Below are 12,796 nucleotides of genomic sequence, written 5' to 3'. Positions count from 1 at the left end.
AAAAAAAAAAAAAAATAAAAAAAAAAACACATCATAGTAAAATTAATACCTTCTCAGCTTCGCATCGAAGCTAAAAAATAACCCTGTATAACTATTATTTGTGTAAAAGGGGTTGTTACATTGTTACACGTGTTTATTTCACAAAAAAATCAAAATTTACTTTGATTTTATGGGACATGTTAAACATTTTTAACTATTTACTTATGTATCAAACAGATTTGTTTTTTCATATATTTTTAACAATTTTGAATGAGCCAATCAAAATTAACCGCACAGGTTTTCAATAAAATACTATTCATAATATTGGCTAATAAATAATATTTCAATGAATATGAACTGACATATTTTGTCAGTTTGATCTAATTAGTTAAAAGTGTAATTTCATTTTATGCTCATAACAAGTAGTATATATTTTTTTCATTATATAAAACACGTTTCTATGGACAACACTAAAATTTGTCATATTGTGTTATAATCAAATTTGTAAAAGATACAAATAATAACTGAAATTTACTATCCAGGAGCTTTCCTAGAAATAATTTTTAATGGGTGAACGTGAAGTGAATTTTGAACTGTTGTCCATAAATTTGCAGACTAATCAGTGGCGTACAAACGAGGAGGGTTCGTGGTCCAACAACCTTCTTGAAACAAATTTTTTTTAATGGTTTTTTTTAGTATTCCATGATTGATTATTACGATCTTAAATTTTAGTATTTAAATAGTCATATATTTAATATAATTAGGTGTTTTTATAGAATAACACTAATTTATAAAAAATATTAATTACTAAGTGTTTTGTTAAATATGAATTGTTCATAAGGGTTTGACACGGTACCGTGTTTCCTTCAGCCGCACATCACGTTATCAACCATATGAAAGTGTCCCGGGATTTGAATCGCACGGTGAGGTAGTAGTAAAGTTTGTCTTGTATATAAATTCACATTAATTTCATAGACTTGACTATTCTTAAGTAAAGTGATGACACTAGATATATAAATATTACCTATTTATGACATTTAATGTATACCCAGAAATGAAGTATAACAATTATTTATCAACGATTATGATATTATAATTGCCCTATACAAACATTATATTCAATAATATATTATTATTGTCATCTAATTATTATGGCTAATTTTTGTTAATGTTCAGGAATTATTATTACATTTATTTTTATTATTTTCACATTTAATAACAACTATCTGCCAATGTTAAAGATTATGATTATGATAAAAATTTACACATTTTTAATTAATATAGTAATCAATAATTAAATACGTAGTTTGAAATTATGGAAAAAGTAGTAATTAAAACTTAAGAAAAAAATAAGAAAGTGTTAAACTTGAATTATTTTTTATATCCCTCCCCAGATAAAATGTTGAATGTACTCCACTGGACTAGGGCCTTAATGAGTAAAAAGTTTCTCAATTTGTTTTAATACTAATAACTTTTATAAACATTTAGAAGATATGACATCCCTCTAAACTCCCCTATGAATTCACCTCAAATGCCGACTAAAATTTTTACGCATAAATAATGGTTTTATTGCATAACTAATAACTGATTATGATGTGCTTTAATAGGCAACCAGAGGGTTTCAGGGTTTTGACATTAAAATTTCGATGTTTGCTAAAACATAATAAATTAATTACATAGAAAAGGTTTGGTATTGAATTTATTAAATATACTTAATAAAATTCGAATACTTTTAGTACTTAAAGAAATTTATCATTTGAATTTTTTATTTTTCATTTCGCATTTTGTTTTTATTAAAGCTGTTACTATATAAATCATCCATTTTTTCTGAATAATAATGTTCAAAGAATTAATTTTAATAACGTAGTGATATTAATAAAAGCTAATAATAGCTTATTATTAGATTAAATAGGTAGTCAACAACAATAACATACACAATTTAAGTTAAAAGTTAATTTACGTAGGATTATATTTCGTACATACAACGTACATTTTTTATAATAACAACAAATGTTATTATGTCTAAAAATTCAAGTGCTTTTCGTTAAACTATACACTACTTGCTAAAAATATTGTTAAACTATACCAATAAATAAATAAAAAACTATGGATAGTCATAATATAATATTTTTAAATCTTATGTCATATTTAAGGTAAATAGAAGACTGCTAGATACGTAATATAAGAAATGAAAATGAATTTTCTTCAATCCAAATACTGAATGTTTCCTAGATTTATAGATAAAAGTGCCAAGTAGTGCAAAGAGAACGAAAAAAGAATGAGAGATCATAGGTATGCCCTAATAAAAATAATATTAATATACTTTTTATAACGAAAAAGTACGAGAGGAACAAATTAAATCGTTAAAATGCTTAAAATTACACTAAACGCACTAAATGTAACGCGTACACCCGATGTTCTTCATTAATAGTACCTAATATATATTATACTATTATAATACAACAATGAATAATTCTTAATTTAAGATAGTAATAGTAATAATGATAATAATTAATATCAAAATAACAACAAATGCGTACAAGCCTCAGGCCATAAATGGAAAGACATATATTTTTGTGCATGTAGTTTTATGCTTTAAGTTTATATTACGAACAAAATTATGCTTTTTTAGCTGCAGAATCTTCTTCCTGGTTGTGTTTAGCGAGTGCCAATAGTATCATAGTTAACTCTTTTCGATTTATTTTGCCATCTTCATTGTAATCGACTCCTCTTAATATTGTTTCTTCGAAGTCTTGCAAGTCGTCCGCATCATAATCCTGAATAAACAAAATAATATAGGATATAATATATCTTCTCAAAATGTATTGCTAATCTTAAGTCATGATACATTCTTAATATAGTTATTACTAAAGTGATCAAAAAGGGTGGATACCCAGTAAAGCACTTATATAGTAAACTTTGTGTAATCTTTAGATTCACTTCACCGACTAAAACTGTGTAAATTGTTTTCAATTAAAGTTTTGAATATCAGTAATAGTTATTTTGCCTTATTTAACATTATAGTTTAAATTATCATTATTTCCAGTTGTATCAGCCTATTAGTTTTCAAATATTTTTTACATTTTTAATGTTTAATCAAAATTATCTATATTATTCATCTCAATTAGTCATATATTTACTAAATGATTAAGAATTATTTTTTTTATAATATGGTAATAATCTTCTTTTATTTATGTGTAGTTATTAAATAATAATGATAAAACTAGTCATAGTTATAGCCTAAGAAGTTTTCCTTGATTTTAAAATAGGTTATAATTTTTTTAAATAAGCATAATACAATTATTTTTTACTTCACTTGACAAATATATTCTTAATTCTTTTATTTAATAGGTAAGATGAATGATGGAATTTCAAACTAATGCTTTACAATAATTTTTTCTAAAAGTAAAAATAATGTTATTTTAAAATGATTTCATACCTTTTTAACCAATTCAAGAAGATCCTTTAAAAATCCACGAAGTTCTTCATTTTCGATTGTACCATTATTATCCTAAAAATACAATGTTATGTTAATATTAATAAATTAATTATTTATATATTAAATATTAATAATTTAATTATTAATAATCGTTTAAGCAACTTTTTCATGGAAACATACGTACATACGTATAATTCCATAGTTAAAAAATTTATCAGTTAAATTATAATTTTAGAAATCTTTTGGAATCTAGGTCAATAAATTGTTAAATGCATAATTAACATCACACTGAATAAATAATGTTTGGAATTAACTATTGATTTATATAATAAATAATTTTAAAGAAGATCCTATTTCGCATTCTTATAGAGGTATCATTTTGCATTATTGATAGAGTTGAAATTTGTATTGCCAAACTTCCCATTTTGCTCAATTATAAAGATGCTAATTTGTAAATTAATAAAAATTTCAATTTGCACTTTTGAAAACGATACCATTAAGTACTTTTATCCCAACTTGCTCATTTATAAAGATACCCATTTGCAATTTGATAGAGACACCTGTTGGCTTATTTAATGAGATACTATATTGAATTTCTAATAGGGATACCAAATAGTACTTTTATAGAAATAACAAATAACATTTTTTAGAGACTCTATTTAGCACATTCATAGAGGTATCAAATTACATATTAATATATATTCAAATTTACTTTGTTGATTAGAATATTAATTTGTTTATTTGACATAAATTTGTTCTAACATATCATAAATATATAACATATAAATAATAAATCCCCCCTTGTGGGCAGGTTAAGGGTTAAATTTATGAAAAAAATATACCAAATGAAAGTTAATGATATTATGCATCTATATAAAAAAGAATTATATTGATATGTTCATTTTTGAAAAAGTTATGGCACTTTTAAGTAAAAAAAATTGAAAAAAATTCGAAAATTAGCGATTTTTAAATTTGTAATTTTTTGGGGGATTTTCCCCGTTTACGGGGAACGAGGGAATTTTTTTCAATTTTTAAGGATAATGTCTTCGACTAGATACGATTTGTGATCTTTTGACGTATCATTGAAAGAAATCGGTTCGGTGAGAGCTGAGAAAAAGTGGTAACAGACACAAAAAAAAAAAAAAACACATCTTAGTAAAACCAATACCTTCTCAGCTTCGCATCGAAGCTAAAAAGTAAATAAACATCTTAGTAAAACCAATATCTTCTCAGCTTCGAATCGAAGCTAAAATATCTAGTAACAAATCATTATCGATAATAATCTCATTTTATCAATTTTCGAGATAAGCGCTATTACTATACTAGCGACGATATATCAATGTTATGCATATATTATGCTAATATATCTAAGTACAATAGTTATTAACCGAGAAACATAAATCAGATTATAATATTTATTAAGTTATTTACATTTTAAACAAAGATTTCTATGATATTGTTAATTTAAGTTTGATGCCTTTATCTAATTAAATGAAAATAGTAAGTTATTTCAACAAAAATTAAACTACTTAAATTTTAAAATTAAAAAAAAATCAATTTTTTAACAAGCTTATGCCCACCTTTGCATTCTTGTATAATAAATTATTCAATATTTGGTAATCATCCAAACTTATTGCACAGTTCAACGATCATAAATGATTTTATATCATAAAATATTATATATATATTCTGTTGTTTATGACTCTTGTGTGTTATTGTAACGATTTTCCGCTAAAGTTATGGTTGTAGAAACCTTTAAATCATTTTTATTATTTTATTCGATATAACAAAAAATTATTTTTAAAACGAACATTGAATTTTTCCAGTTTACATTTGTTGGAATGAAGTATATTAATATACAATAACTATTAATACTTATTGGGATTTTTAAGATAAAACATAAATTTCAATGCACTTACTCTATCGTACAACGAAAAAACTCGTTCAATATCGTCTTTTGTAAGTTTTGTCGCTCCCTGAAAAATACACAGCAAGAATAAAAATTTAGTTATAATAAAAAACAAAAGTACAACTGAAACCGAAATATTTTCTTTCATCAATCATGTTAAGCGTTTGTGGCTTTTTAATAATAGTTAAAAATAATGTTTTAAAAGAACATCATAACACGAAATGCAAAGAAGATACCTTCCTGTTATAATATTTAAGGTGTTCCTGTTTAGGTATTCTTTATTACAGTAACACTTTTCATTACGCATTATTTAGCTTAACCCGTTATTTATTGTGTACTGCTATAAGTGAGGACTCAGACCGGAAAGTAATAAAATTGTGAATAGTGTTGCAAACATTTTTACCGACCTTCGACTTAATTGTGTTTTTGTTGAAATAAGAATAATAAAGTTCCCTAAATGGACCCTGTTGGTTTCTTTTATGTACAACATACATGACGAGTGCCAATATTAAGTGGCTTTGAAGAAATGTAAAGGGAAACATCATATCGACAGTACTTCGAGTGAATGTCAAGTCATTTCAACACAATCGTATTTGTGTGATTGTCTTAAGCGGAGTTGTTCGTGTAATTGCCGTTTTTCTTTAATTTATTTTTAGAATATTTATTGTCTAACACGCAAAGACTACATTTTGTTTAATATGCATGCGAATAATACTTACTTTGAACACTTGACGGCATAAAAAGTTTTCTTTGACTGGTAGCAATCTAACAACGGAAAATAAAATATTAGTATTACCATTTAGACTAGTGCTGAGCATTATATTGACCAATCCGGATTACGGATTACAATTATTTAATCCGGATTTCGGATTCAATCCGTTGACTCGGATTTCGGAAATAAGTAGTATATTGTTTTTTTAGTTTTGAAAATTTTTAACCAAAATTGTTAATATTTCTTTCACATAATGCTAATTTATAATTATTGTAATTTAGCATTATGTGAAAGAAATATTAACCATTTGGCTGTTTCACCAGCCAGACAATTTCTTTTAGAAGTTATAATATTCCCCGCTGTAGAAAAAACTCTCTCTGAGAGCGTAGATGTTGACGGGATACATAAATATTTTTTAGCAAGTTTTGATATCACTGGATATTTCTTGTCATTTTCAGCCCACCATGTTAATGGACAGGCATTCTTGTTAATACAGTTTTCTTTTAAGTATTTGTCGAGCTCATTTTGTTCAATTATATCTTCACCATTATGATTTTGGGGAAATAAAATATCTAAAGCAGATACTACAGGGTTTGGCTGATTGGTAGTATCATCAATTGAAGAATCTTCATAATTTAAATGATGCATAATAAAATCTTTTAAGGTAATTAAAGTATCACTATCGTCATCAAAAAAATTTTTATAACGTGGGTCTAAAAATGAAGCAATATTTAGAAGAAATTTAGAATCATTGTGCATTTGACTAAAAAATCTTACTTCGAACTCTTGGGACAATGTTTCTTTAAATATTTTAATTTTATGTTGGTCAGATTCGTTGGGAGTCAAATAGTGTTGGACAATACTTTTTAAAATTGGATGTACAGTTGATATTGTTGGAGTTGTTGCAGATGATAAGACTTTAGTAACAAGATCGAAAGGCTGAGCACTTTAACTAACTGCTCCAATAGCTCCCATTTATTAATAGCACTTCTGAACAATAACAATTCTCGCTATATTAGAATAACCCATGAAGATTTGTTTACATTAAACCGGATTGGATACTTTAATCCGGATTGAACGGATTGTCACTTTTGTTTCAATCCGGATCGATCCGGATCGGTAATCCGGATACGGATTGATCCGGATGTGGTGCTCAGCACTAATTTAGACGTTAAAACAACACAATCTCCAGTGGCGTATCCAGCATTTTTCTTTCAGGAGGGGGTTGAACTTTTTAACCATTACTTTGGATATGCCACTGATTAAATCATTAATAGCGAGTTGCAATGCTAACATAAATTTTGTAGCCAAGGCTAATTTACTTTATAGAAGTGTATTTAATGATTTTTAATATAAAGTAAATATTAATATACAAAATATTTACTGTGTTATTTTTCTGTGTTATTTACTGTGTTGTAGATGTAAGTTAATTTGATTCGATTTTCCAAAAATATAATTAGTGTTCTTGTTTTAACTTGGCTTTGTGGAAGTCGTAAAAGTAAATAATAACATTTCCGGTAAAGTTTCTATACTAAAAAAAATTTAATTTATCCGACAGTTTAAAGATCTCAATAAATTTATGGGCACAAAATTTTTATGATTTGTATATTAAATAAAATTATAATGTAATATTTATTAGCTAATATGAACAGTTAATTTGATTAAATACAGTTCGGTAAGATTTGAATAAACGTACTCGAAATTTCAAAAACATTAAAGTCTAGTTTATCATAATTATTATAAAAATAATTTAAAAAATACTCACTTAGCCATTTCAGATAGTTGCAATTTACCATCTTTATTGGCATCGAAAACTTGCAGCTAAAAAAATAGACACTTCTTCAAAGCTTTTTTGCAGATGATACTTTACTTATAAATACTCTTAGTTATAAAATAAATAGATATATAAAAACCAAACTTAAATTTTCCATTTTTCATTACAGTAAAACTTATCTTTAGCTTTTGAGACCAAAGGTCTATATAATTTAAGATAAAATTTACTTGTATTAAATAAAATATTAGATGAGGATAGGACAATAAACAATTTTCGGTTAAAATTAATTTTACAAAAAACTAATTAATATTTAAATTTTCCAAACAAAATATTTTATGATGTAAAAATGTCATCTCTTGATAAGTAATTCAGTTTAAATCGATTTTATATAAATAATTTCATTTCATTAAACAACAATTATTCAAAAGCCATAAAACATACTAAAAAGTCACGTATATGTAATTTAGAAACAATGCAATCATTTTGCTAAAATCATGGTCTTATTCCAAGGATATTACAAGGTTTAAAACCCAAAATTTAAAAAAAAAATATATATATATATATATTTTTTTTATTCTAACTGTCATTAATTATGAAACTGCTGTTAGGCATTCCTTTAAGTGGTCTACACTGTCTCACGCCATCGCATTGTGGCTCTACCCTAAATTATTCAAAAGCTAAGTTATAACAATAAAATATATATTTATATATATAAACCCAACCCAACATATTTTGTACCCCTACCGAAAAAATATTCTGGATGCGGTCGTACTAATTATTATAGAAATTATAGCTCTTTTGTGACTTGGAAAAGAAATTCACGTTTTAATAATTATATTATACAGGGTGTAAATCTTTCGAACCATAGTAATATATAGGCGAGTATCCTTGNGTATATTAAATATATTAACGTTAGATATATCAATGTTAACAAAGATATATAGATATACTATATAATATATATGATTTAATTATTCAAATTATAATACCATTGTATCAGTGTACTCGATGAGTTTATCTTCGGACACATCATTTATTTTTTTTGCTTCTTTTAGTAAATCTCTTAAGAAATTCTGAAACATAAAGTAGATTAAAAATTAAGTAGATGAAACTAAAAATTATGATTAGTTTAATATTACAATACCGCCGTTATTTTGTGCAAATTATCCTAAATATTTAAAACTTTCCACCTTATCTATCACATCCTCGTTAATTGTAATATTTAAAACAAAAAAAGAAGTCAGAAAGACTTATAGAAAGCTTTAATCTTTATTCACTCTTTATGCGTTAGCCAATATAAAATACAGTTTTATGGTATATGAAAAATTATTATTGCTTTAAAATAGAAACTTTTATTATTTACATAAATAGTGGATACAAATTTATTTATATGATTTTTTATTGATCTTACGACTTCGACAGCAAAGGCCATTAGTTATAATATCAATAATACAATGTTACATTATTTGCAAGTCTAAAATTGTACAGTATTTGCATTATATTAAATTTAGTTGTTAGGATATAACTTATGCAACATTAAGTTAAATAAAATAAAAATAATTTTAGAATGTCAATGATACAAAAAATAACATAAGTAATAATTTAAATTAAAAATTATCCATTCTAAAAGTTATATAAAAAAAAGAAAGAGTTTATAGTTTGATAACTTCAAAACTTTTTATTATACAAAAAATTTTTTTGAGTGACAATTTAATATTGTAATGACCAGAGATATGGCTTACAATATTAGTAGTAAAGAGTTCTTATACTTTTACTTAGCAACTACTTATATGTATATATTTTTTAGTGTTTGAAAAATAACTCTGACAAGCCATCAGCGCACTTAACTAAGATATGGTTACAACTAAGCATTGCGTAAAACGATTCAAATGCGGACATTTCAAATGATGAGGATTCTTGATGTCTTCATTAGTTGAAAATATTGAGTGTTTTTTGTCAATAAATTTGATGAGACGTAGAAAATTTTTAGAAAAAACTTAAGATATAATAGGAAATATTGGCAAATATGTAAGTGTTAGTGGTTTAGCTAATTACTTTTTAGATTTTTATTTTTGTAAAGTTATTGTAATATATCAGACAATGGTTTATAAATAAAATTAGTTAAAAAATATCTGTGAAAAATTTCCAAGTACATTTTATATTCAAAAAACAATATATACAATTTAAAATATTAAAAAGATGTTTATAATGTTTAATAATGTATTGTATACATTACTAACAAAAATAATATATACCTTATTTTTTGTGACGTTTGGAGTTTATTTAATGTTATTTTTTTATTAATAGTTTTGTGACTGATTAGTAATAAGATTTCTTATAAACTTTAACTATCTTGGATATTTTTTTTATTTTCTCGAAATACGGTTGGTAAGATATTTAAATCTTTTGTCAGCATAAAATTAATTGTAAGGTATTTATACAAAGTTAAAGAAAGCAAAATTAGTAATGTTTATACTAGATAACTTCTAAGTTATTACAAAATAATTGTAATTCTTTTTAATTGTGATATTTATTATTCGATGATGGTTGTAAATGTTAATGTTTCTTTATATTTTTATAAATAGAATTTAATTATTGAATGAACTGAAGCAAAACAAGCATGACTATTAGTGTTTAATTAACACTTACTATATCGATAACAAAAAAGTGGGTATTCTTGACCTATAAAAAGAAGACATTTGTTACAACTGTATGAACAGTAGGAAGTAGTTCAACTATTTTTTTTCAAGTTCTCAAGTTTTTTACAGTTGATAGAATGTTATGAGAATTTAAACTCTTTTATACGCTTTATATGCGTCACTTTTGAAGTTCTTAAATATCATGAATTGCTAAAGAACTTTTTTACTATAATTCAAATAATTTATTTATAATACTCTGAATTTCAATAAACGAAAATTGTTCGTATAGATATTATAATGACTTTTCCTATTTATCCAATTTCCTTGATTTAATATACTATTTTAACGGTAATTTAAAACATTAAATTTACTGTATTTAATTATATGATTAAAGAAAGCTTGTAAAATATCAATGATATAAAACTTTTTACTCGTACTGTTCATTATACTGATCGTTAAATTTTATTAACCAACTGATATTTTAAGGTGGTTTCGCCATTATTTTTTCTATACTATTCTCGATCAAAATTTTTTATTTTATATGTACATAAAACTACTGGGTCCTATCTGTACCGTGTGATTTATTCACTATGCTTTACATACTATATCCAAAAGTACATATTATTATATCATTTTTTCTCCACAAAAACTATACTATAACTAGTTAAAAATAAATAAAATTAAGCTCTTCTATTGTAAAAAAACTATAAATTTTTAAAATAAACATTAATAATTTTTTTTTAATTTTGAAGATACTGTATGAGATTGATTAATCAATCGCCTCTTAAATGAAGTTAATGAATGACACAGTCAACTGTTTGTTTCTATATACACTGTATATACTTAATGTTTGTAAATAGAACTCATCAGTTAGATTGTCGATAGTTTTCTAGCCCACTAACAAATTAAGTACACGGTGTGCGCAAAATAGTCGCAATTTGTCAAAACTAATACAGATATAGAAGTTAATTTTGTAATTAACGGCTATCCATAAACACAGATAATAATGTTTGACAAGAGCGGTTAATAATCCTCGAAAAACAATAGATTATACAACGTTTATATTGAGTAAAGAGATATGTGTTTTGCTGCAAAAGATAATATTGCAGGTAATTAGGTCGTGGGTTACAATTTAGCCAAATAATCTCAATAGTCATTTCAACCTCTGCGTTTAAATTATAATACGTTATTTAAATAGCATCAGTAATTGATGAATAATAAAGATATATTGTTGGCAATCTCAGTTACTCGCACCAGTGCACGTCTACGTCGAATTATACAAATCGTTGAAATCATTCATACAAAAAACTGTTCGTATAAATTTGAATAATTATGTTTATAGTATATAAATTTATAAAGTTTCATTGAATTTCTTTTTTTCATTATTGTATTTAGAAAACTTCTTGACTTAATTTAAGAAAACAATCTATTCTATTAGGCTTATAATGGTCGAATTCCATTAGGAAAATGCGAAATTTTAATGTTTCGAAATAAAGCACTTATTTTTAAAATTCGCTGTTTTTTTGCTATTATTTTAGTCTTAGTGGGGACTGAATTATTAAAAACATTTCACCTTACCAAAAATCAACATAATATGTATATATAATGTATATTAATAATGTGAAAATGATTAATTCTTTTATAAGAAAAAAATAAAACTTTTTCGAAATTTTAAAGTAGTAATTTTTTGCCTTTTTTTAGAAATAATTATGTTTTTTTTAATAGACTTATGCATTAAATATATGAATATTATTGTATGCGTGTTTTTATGAACAAAATAAAAAAAAAAAATCATCAGTGTTTTCTTACATTTTTGAATGCGAAACACGCACATTTCGTTGTAAATATGGTGTTTACTTTTATTTTTTTAAGAATTATTTATTGTTATTTTTACAAAACATTTTTCTTACAAGTTTTACTAGTTGAAAATGATAGAAAAAAGAGATTCGGGTCAAGGCACTTGATCTGAAAAAAATATTGTCTTTGCTGGTTAGTAAAAAAAATATGCGAATTCTTTTCAAATGCAAATACTTTATTATAATAAAACAAAATTGTTAAAAATCCTGTGTTGAATTATTAGTACAAGAATATTTTGTGTAGGATGTTTTGCAATTAAATGTTTTTAGGTCGGTCAACACTTGAACAAACAGAGACTATAAAACTATGTAGAATTTTCTATAAACCTTTCGAATAGATGTGGACACATACTACACCACATATTAAATTAAATAAATTATTATCTCGGAAGTAGAATAATTTTCAGGGATGAAGACTGCGTTTATTGGGTTTAAATAAAATATTAATTCTTGTACATAATTCAACCAACAAATATGTCCCTTAACAT

At 24.9% G+C, this 12,796-nt stretch overlaps 2 protein-coding genes across 2 annotated transcripts in view; both read right to left on the bottom strand.

The window, feature by feature from the left end:
* Window positions 1–12,796, bottom strand: part of LOC126906916 (pre-mRNA-splicing factor RBM22-like) — a 32,348-nt gene that overhangs the window by 10,423 nt on the left and 9,129 nt on the right. The window lies entirely within an intron of this gene.
* Window positions 2,517–12,796, bottom strand: part of LOC126906922 (calbindin-32) — a 47,993-nt gene continuing 37,713 nt past the window's right edge. Inside the window, exons 7-12 of the mRNA XM_050687866.1 lie at window positions 8,803–8,886; window positions 7,805–7,860; window positions 6,047–6,092; window positions 5,338–5,394; window positions 3,419–3,490; window positions 2,517–2,756 (exon numbers count right to left, since the gene is read on the bottom strand). Coding sequence (XP_050543823.1) covers window positions 2,598–2,756; window positions 3,419–3,490; window positions 5,338–5,394; window positions 6,047–6,092; window positions 7,805–7,860; window positions 8,803–8,886 — 474 coding nt within the window. The 3' untranslated portion in view covers window positions 2,517–2,597. The remainder of the gene's footprint in view (window positions 2,757–3,418; window positions 3,491–5,337; window positions 5,395–6,046; window positions 6,093–7,804; window positions 7,861–8,802; window positions 8,887–12,796) is intronic.

Source organism: Daktulosphaira vitifoliae, unplaced genomic scaffold, assembly GCF_025091365.1.
Source record: "Daktulosphaira vitifoliae isolate Bord-2020 unplaced genomic scaffold, ASM2509136v1 Scaffold_5, whole genome shotgun sequence".
Taxonomy (NCBI): Eukaryota; Metazoa; Arthropoda; class Insecta; order Hemiptera; family Phylloxeridae; genus Daktulosphaira; species Daktulosphaira vitifoliae.
Note: the sequence above shows the minus strand (reverse complement) of the source record. Positions and strands in the feature narration are given on the sequence as shown.